The sequence below is a fragment of the Aythya ferina genome (genome assembly GCF_964211825.1).
Source record: "Aythya ferina genome assembly, chromosome: 13".
Lineage (NCBI taxonomy): Eukaryota > Metazoa > Chordata > Aves > Anseriformes > Anatidae > Aythya > Aythya ferina.
The window spans coordinates 2005038-2013760 of NC_140311.1; the positions used below are offsets into that span (position 1 = coordinate 2005038).

The 8723-nt window shown below is 38.1% G+C and overlaps 1 protein-coding gene across 7 annotated transcripts; it reads left to right on the forward strand.

Annotated features, from left to right (window-relative positions):
- Positions 1-5277, forward strand: LOC311443962 (TLR adapter interacting with SLC15A4 on the lysosome-like). Of its 7 annotated transcripts, none has more exons than XM_084534656.1 (5): positions 659-873; positions 1377-1667; positions 2598-2816; positions 2914-2972; positions 3241-5277. In XM_084534656.1, the coding sequence occupies exon 5, from the start codon at positions 3288-3290 to the stop codon at positions 4206-4208; it is 921 nt and encodes a 306-aa protein (XP_084390782.1). In that variant the 5' UTR covers positions 659-873; positions 1377-1667; positions 2598-2816; positions 2914-2972; positions 3241-3287; the 3' UTR covers positions 4209-5277. The 7 variants fall into 7 exon arrangements, with proteins under 7 accessions (XP_084390779.1, XP_084390782.1, XP_084390783.1 ...); XM_084534657.1 differs by having other exon boundaries at positions 2603-2816; XM_084534653.1 differs by lacking the exons at positions 659-873; positions 2598-2816 and adding an exon at positions 1-176.
- The last annotated feature ends 3446 nt before the right edge of the window (positions 5278-8723 follow it).

Here is an 8723-nt window from a genome sequence, read left to right on the forward strand (position 1 = left end):
CAGGGGCTGGGGAAAATGGCGGCCGATCCCCTTCCCTTCCCTTCCCTTCTTCCCTCTTGAAAAAAGGCGCGGTTGTTAAAACAAAGTACTGCTGGTTTCAATGGAAAACAAAAGACTTGAATCACCTGCACTTGGGAAAAATTAGCTTCTATTTCATATTTATGTGCACATAAAAGGCATGGTTGGAACTGAAATAAAGGACTTTGTTTACAGGCTGTGATCCTTATTGTTCATACAATATGATAATGTAATATAATTGCGTGTGATAATGCACAATGCTGTAATATATATTTTTTTCTTCCCATAAGTGAATGATACAGTTAAATTTCATTGTCCTTTATACATTTTAATTTAAGTGTAACCTTAGGATTCAGACACTTGTCTTGTTGCTGTTTCTTCCAACTGCAACCTGTATTCAGCTTCTGAAATAAATTTTATTCTGTCTCGTGCTGATTTCATGTCTGTAAATACAAGTTTTTTTTTTCTATTTTTCTTTATTTTCCTTTTTTTTTTTCTTAAGAAGACCTTAGCAATAAAGATACTCTTTTTTTTTTTTTTTTATATCAATGCATCTGCATCAATAGAACTGAGACAAAAGGTGACTTGTTTTTAACAACGTACACCTAACTTGCCTAACTTGATTTCTTTCTCTCCATCTTTCTGTTACTTTGCTGTTTTGTTGAAGCTGCTTCACAAAAAAAAAAAAACGTGACTGCAGCTGGCACTAATTACAAGCTCGGTGAAGGAGGCGAGGTTTAAACCACGCGGAATTGGAAGCAGCCAGTTTCCTGTGAGGCCTGATCCCCTCCAAGGCTGGGGGCAGGAATGCCCTGTGGAAGTCACAGCCAGGTCTATCATGCGAAAACTAGTTGTGTAAGATGATTAAAAAAAAAAAAGTCATTTAAAACAGCCTTTCAATATGAAACCACTTTTATATAAATTCACTGGGAATAAAAATAGTTTGCATTCTGCGCCCCTAAAAACAAAAGACTGCTGAAATGGAGGTGAAAATGAGGGAAGAGGAATAATTTGAAAGAGACTTCATTTGACATAGAGGTTTATAGTTACTACAAACCTTTCATTAATTCATTTCTAAGGCACATCCTTATTTTACTGACAAAACTTGTTGAATGATGGGTTACAATTAATATGTTGCTATAATGTTATCTTTACACTCTAGTTTTATTTTACATTTGGGTCTCACTCCTATCCCTACACTAGCAGTACCTATTTAAGAGCTTTTGTCTAAATAACTAAACTTGCATAGATGGAATTGTTTCTTGGAATCCAGTTTCAATTTCTGAACAGCCTGAGAAAGCACAGCCACCCTGATCATTTAATAATCTTGGTTGTTTTTAAACGATGTGTGTTGGCAGTTACCAGCTCATCAGCATTGCACCACGGTCACAAACATCGCAATTCATTTTTTAACATCCTCCGTTAGATTTGATGTCACTCCATTCTCAAGAACTGCACACTTTTTCCAGTGGGATCACTTCTGTTTTAAAAGGACAACAAAATGGGGAACTGAATCATGTGTGCTTCAGTTATTGCCCACACAGTCAGCAGTGAAGGAAGAGTATGTGAGAGTCTGTTCTCTTACAGCAGCTGAAGTAGGAGGCTTTGGGGCTATGTGATTATCTACCTTTCTTACCCTACTAGAATTGGTAAGTCTGGCTTTTTGTCCTTTTATTTTTTTATTCCTCACCCCCTTTTTGTGCCAGAACGGTGGCACCATTTACTTTATTTAAAAGAGAATGCGATTCTGCTGCAATTACCATATTTTAGCTTTTATATTAGCACTGTGAGCATTTTCAAAGCAATACAGCAAAATTTTCAGGCATGTAAGGATCTGGGTACCTGCATCCTGTTTTTCAGAAGTAAACGAGGCATGCAGTATTCCAAATACCATTGACATTCAGCGAGATTTAGACTGCAAAGTACCCTTATTTTTTTTGGAAAACAGCACTTAGTTTCCTAAGTCCCAGAAGTGCTGAAGAAAATGTTGCCCTGCTTTTTGCATATGTAAATGATTCGGTAGATAAAGTAAACAGTTATGCTAATGTAACCAGGAGAAGGCAGGGTGTGCTGCCGTTCTTGCCTACTTTGGTCTGACTTGCAGGCATTTCAAAATTCCAGCGTTATATTCAACTTCTGGGAAGGAGCAGTGCAATTGAAGCTAAAAAAGAGCCCTGAAAAAGGAAAAAGCAAATGCTTGTACTGTGGCAATGCATACATTTACAGAGGGAGTAGAAAACTTCCATCTATCAAGGAAATGGAGTTTTAGAATAGCTCTCTGGAAGGAGTACTGGGATTAAAAACAAACAAACAAAAAAAGACTTTACCTATCAAGTTCCACTGCAGAACAAATAAGTTAGAGTATGGTTTGGCTGCTGATAGCAAAGGAGTGGAGTTGCAGGGGATCTTTCTGGTTATGTATCAAATATCATGTTAAATTTGCAGAGGTTTAATTTGTGTGGAGAGCTATCTGGTGACTTGTGTGGCACCACTACTGGTGTAAATTGACAGCACTGTGAGAAGTAGTGAGCTTTAATTGCCTGTGATATAAATAGAGGTTTTGGTGTATTTCTTGAAAGTATAGGAAAGGGTGTGCCAGAAAGTCTTGTTCTTCAGGAGTTTTAGTATGTGCTCTTCAGTAAAACTGCCTCATCCCTTGCCTGCCTTCACTATTTCAAAACATGAGAGTGCCAGAGACGTGTGAAGGTGCTTGAAATATGAAGAAATTAAAAAGATATATGAAGCACAGAGGGATTTTCTTGTGTTCATCTTTCTTCATTCTTCCACAACAGGAGTGGGTATGATCTTTCCCTCAGTGAATTTAGGTCAGTCCGAGCTCTAAATGGAAATCAAGTGAAATCACTTTTTTTTTTTTTTTTTTTTAAATCCTTACAGAGTAGCAGCTCACGAGTATGAACCACCTCAACTAGCCACAAAGCAGAAGAGACACCTAGGTATGGAAATGTGATATTAGAGATGAAGAATCCTGTCAATGCCGCCTTGGTATCTTCAGAATGATTTTGTTGACCTGGGTATAGAGATTAAATTCGTATAAAAGCACACAGTTTGCTTTTTGCTAAAAACAAATATTCTGGAGAAAAAGCAAAATCACAGACTGTCTCTATGAAATATGCACTGTTCATTTTTTTTTTTTTTTTAATTGTTATACTTCTTTTTCCAAACACGCTTGAGGTCTTCTGCTCATCTTTCTTTCCCTCACAGGACTCCATGGAACTCTGGTGAGTAGCCTGCTGCTCACACTTGTCATCATGCTGGCAGAAGGCATCTTAACTAGTCTCGTGTATAAAGAAAGCTGTCATCAAGATAAGCCTCACAAGTCTCATGCAGCAAAACAGGATGAAGAGGGAAACTGGAGAGAGAAACTTGTAGACAACCCAAAAATTACAGGACTTGCTGATGGATGTGAGATGCAGGATAGGATCTCTGCTAAAAGCGACACGGAACACAAGAGAGATCCTCAGCAGAGACCCATACTAGGGTTTCCTGCAAGAGATCAGAAAACGCTTGTTAAAGGAACTGTATCACCAGCTTTACACATCCCCAGAAGAGAGCAATATAACGAACAGATGGATTTGTATAGATCCTGGTCATGCAACAGCATTTATCAAAACTATCCTGACTTACAGATTGGGGGAAACCGCGTGGGGGACCATACATGTGATTCAGGTTGTGTTTTGGACCACGTGTGTGACGAACTTCCTGATGGCCCTGTTATACTGTCCATAGACATTCCTCTTGGCGAGTCTCCTCTGTGTGAGCATCCTGACAAGTCAGGTAGTCAGTCCCTGCCTGGAGATGATGCTGGAGAAAGGAGCATAATGCTCTGCGAGGAGCCTCTTTCAAACTCCATGCTCAACAACTACATGGAAACCAAAGTGGCAGAGTTCTACAAACTGTTTTTTGAAGAAAACTTGACCAGGTGTGGCTCTGTAAGAAACCTCCTCACCTGCAGTTTGATAAGGAACAACCTGAATCAGATCAGCTTTCAGATATCCCAGGAGCAGAATATAGAAGCATCGAAAGCCAGAGAAGTGCTCTTACAGTCTATAGCTTTGTTTAGTTTGCACAATACTACCAACAGAAGTAGCTCGGAGTTCAGTACTCCAAACTTACAAATTTCAAACCCAGGATTTGTGAAAAAGAGCTGCAGGATGCAGTTTACATCATGACTGAACTGCTCAGCTGAAGAGGTGAATACAGTTCAGATATGAATATTTCACGCTAAGGATTAAATTGGGAAAGGAAGACATTTAGACACCACAGACTTTTTCAAATAAACATTTTAATGATTAAATCATACTTTGTCTATGGTACTCGTTAACATAGGAAGTAAAGGTCAGTTTTCTTTTTTCCAATGCAGAATTTGAAATGAATTCATCTCTAAAATGCTGCGACCCTATTTTTAAAAGGTCTATGTCCTTCTTCTAAGACTCTGGCTGTATGAGCAATTGTACTCGTGTTTCATTGGATTTACTCCTGCAAGAATAATCAATCAAGGCAGATTTGCTGGTAAAACTTTGATCTGAGACGGATGCACCCACCCAGTAAATCAAATGGTCTTTGTTGAACTTTGAATTAGGCTGTATAGTTGAAACCTAAATTTTGGACATTCAAGCTCAAATTTTGCTTCTGCAAAGCTTGATCACAGTGGCTAAGAAAATATTTCTTTGGTTTGAAAAACCTCGGTGGTAGACGGAGACATTGAGGACTCTGGATTCTTTTGGTTGTAGTATCAAGCACAGGAAGTGTATCAATCTGAAACAGCAATCAAGACACATTTTTATTGCATGTATATGTTTATACTGTATAGGTAGAGTATGTTACAATGAAAATCTAAGTGAAATAGTTGATCACAAATGTAAAAATATTTTCTATTAAAATGTTTTCCTTTTAAATATAGCCTTACCTCTATGATGAAATCCACTTAGCTTTCCACCACTGTATTATATGTTCAATTTGCATTTTCAGTGGGCAGACTCTGGCTTTATTTCCTTGAAAATGAAGCTCCTGCAGCCTCAGCAACCTAAGACTCTTGCAGCATTCCTGAAATGATAGTGCAAGCTTTCTTCATCTTCATTTGGAAATTTAAATGCAGATTTTGATACAGAAATTTCACTGCTTAACTTTCAAGCCTATTTTCTTCCTTTTTTATTACTTCTTGTCACTAAGTATTTCAACTGGAAATTAATCACTGTGTCGCCATTATAAAATGATAAATGAATTAGGCTATTAACTTGTCTGCGGAAATTTTCTTTTAATAAGGGAACCTCTTTACGTGCACAATGACTAAGTATGATTTTGCACATCTGCGTTTGCAATCCTGAAATCCAATTCCAAAATACACCAACAAACTACATTTATACAATTGTAAGCTTCGAAAAGGCACGCTGACGTGCTAGTTAAGTCACTTTACCCAGATCCTGATGCCACTCAGTGGACAGCTATGGGATGAGTTATAAAGCAGAGCTTCTCAGTGAAGCTTGCTATCAAACCGTGGATGTAAACCAAAACCTCCTCTGTCTTTGAGGCACACCTCTTAAACTCTGATGCATAGTATGCATTTTTTAAATCTTTGTCAGCCCTCCGAGAGAATGCAAAGGATCTATGATCTCTAGGTAATAATACATCAAATGCAAACATATTTATGCTTGTAAATCAAGGCCCTTGACATCTGATCAGTCCTTTGAAGACATCAAAGTTGTTTTTAATCCAGCATCTGCAGTTGTTGGGCTTCTTTAAAATCATCATAGAGTGCTGGAATTTATAACAAAAGTATCAGTAGGCTTGAAAGAACATCTCAGGACATTGAGAAGATTTGAATTCACAAGGGATTCACCTTGAAGCTCTTAATTCAACTAATTTAGCTCAAGTGCTTGCATTTACTGTAATAGAAACTGCGTGACGGGGCTTAGAGTTAAAATTGTACCTGTTTTGGCCTATACAAAGAAGGACATTTGCAGGGAAAAAAAATGTATTGGATTCTTAGTAAGCACTACCTAAATAAAGACTGCACTTTCGTGGCATGGGGCTTCTTTTGTAGGAGGAAGATGCAAATGCCACTCTGTGCAGTCATTGTATATGATGTCAAACAGTCTGCTAAATATAGCATGCTGTGTTATGGAAAGGGAACTGCAAAACTTTCATGTGTCTCGAGATTTTAACCCTTTCTGATGCCTTTCAGTCTGTTTTAGGATTGGTGGAACTTAATTGAAGTGTATGCCTTGGTGAATTTATGGGTGTAATATCTAATACACATTCAGATGGGAACACGTGGATTTAATAAGGTTTGTGCATTCAAATTTAAGACCAGACCTCAAAGCTGCAAAACGAAACACATGACTGTCAGCAGTCATGGCTGCTCAATCAGTGTCTGAATAAGACTAAGCATCAAGCCCGCCCGGGATCTGAGTGGCATGAATCCCCGTGGTTTTAAGGTGTTTCAACTCTGGAATTACAGGAAAATTGATGTTTTGCTTCTCTTGAACTGCCTTCAAAGCTGGACATTTGTTTCATTTGAAAATCCCATTCCTGCTCCTTGTTTCTCATCTTGAATGCCTATTTTTTTTAATTTTATTTTTAGTCTTTTATGTCACTTTTTCAGGCAGTTTTCAATGTGAGGTAGACTCTTCCACAGCAGTGTTGTGGCGGGGTGAATATTTTCACAGGTGTAAAGGAACAGAGAGACTGCTGTAGTTGGCTAACTGGCAAGATTGAGAACGGTTTGCTCCTGTGGGAAAAGTGATCTGGGTGACCAAAGTAAGATCCCTGCTCTCCTAATGAAAGTGACAGGTAAAGACAATTCCTACAGAGTATGCGGCAAATAATTAAATACAATCAGATTTATATGTGAAAAGATGTATGTTACCTTTCCTTGCCCGACTGAAAATTCTCATTGACCTTAGTTAATGCAAGAAGTATAAGTAATACTGAAACTAGTTCGTGTTTTCTTGCACGATGATAGGAAAGGATGCTCTGCTTTTATTGTGCACCACACTAATTCTGTGTGTCTCATTAATCACCTTCTCAGCACTCAGGATCAAGTCAAGTCCTTTGGAAGAGGCCAAATGTCTTCATTAAATTCTGAAGGAGTCCAGAACGGGCAGCACCCTAACTTGTTCCTCAGGAGAGGTGCAGGGAATAAGTTATCTGAAGGTGAGAGGAAAAATATTCAGAAGGGCATCAGTAACCAAAGGGTTTGCAATTAACCGTAGAAAAAATAGTGCTCTGTGGCATTTGTGCTGCCTTGGCCTAGCCTTTTATTTCCCCTGGGACGTATTTATAGTTCAAACCAACGTCTTGAAAGAAGTTAATTGCGCAAGGTTTTTACTCAGGAAATTTGGAAGTCAAGAGTTTAAAGCCAAGGTCCAGATTCTTTTTTTTTTTTTTTTTTTTTTTTTTTTTTTTTCTGTCCTTCTTCCCAGCCTTAGAGAGACAAGTTAGAGGAAATGTGTACTTCTCTCCTGCCAGCCCCAGAATCATAACCCCAGATCTTAAAGTTGGCTGCAGATCGATCGCCAAGGTTAATGCACACAGCAGGAGCTGCCGAGTGCTGGGACTGCTTCAGTGGGAGACACTGCGATGGACCCGCTTCTCCCATCATCACAAAGAGATGGAAGAGAAATGGAAATGAATATTCTGTATTTGGCAGAATCCAAGGTTGCCATGAAGCTGTGTCAGTCCCGTACCTTTTCAGGACTGTTTTCAGAACCTTTTCTTGAGTTGTTTTTCAATCTTACCTTTAATGTAAATGTTCGAATGAAAAGAAAACACAACAAGCAATGTTGTGAGAAAAACTTGTTATCTGTAGCCTTTACTATAGTTATAGGCTTAATTATAACCTGATGGGGGCAAGGAGCCTGTTATAATTCATGGCAGCAGCTACGCTGAAACTGGCCCCACTGTGGATGCAGAGGAATCGAGGTTATGTGTAGCATACATGACTTTATAACATATATGCTTTGGAGTTTTGTTTTCCTAATAGAAAAATATAAGATGGCTTGTTTTTTAAGACTCAAACACACAGTTTAGAGGAGGGAAAGGGAAAATGCATTTTCAGCTAATTTTTGTTAGCACAATAACACATTTTAGCATTACAAGTAAAGTTGTAGATAAATGCACATTGTTAATGTGCAGTACCAGGGACTATATTTTGTTATTGATGTTATGCAATTGTGGGCATGGAAAAGTATTCTCTATGTAGTTTTTGCTACTTGGATTTAGAAATTTAAATAACTTCTTAAAATTTACCTCTCACTGTAGGAAGAAAGATATCTGTGGTGTTCCTGCAGAATACATTTAGGAGCAAAATCTGGTAATTTCTAGAAGAATGAGACAAATACAGATTTATTCACTTAGGTACCATATTTAGTTCCATTTTATTTTCATTGATATGTTTCAATTCATGACATGCTTTGATATTTTTTTTTTTTTCGATTTTTTTATGTTTGAAAGATATCAAATCGCATTCTGGATTTAATTGAGGAAAACTCCATCAGCTGCACTGGAGCTGTGCCTGTTTTCACTAGCAGGAAAAATGAGTCAGTGAACTCAAATTACATAGGAAAATCACTTAAAAGGTGTGCTTTTCCAGATTGGTGAAGGACAGCAGATGTATTTTATTACAAATGAAAGCAGTGCCATGTTTTAGAGGTCACACATATGGGGCCAAATTCTGGCTGGCAGTT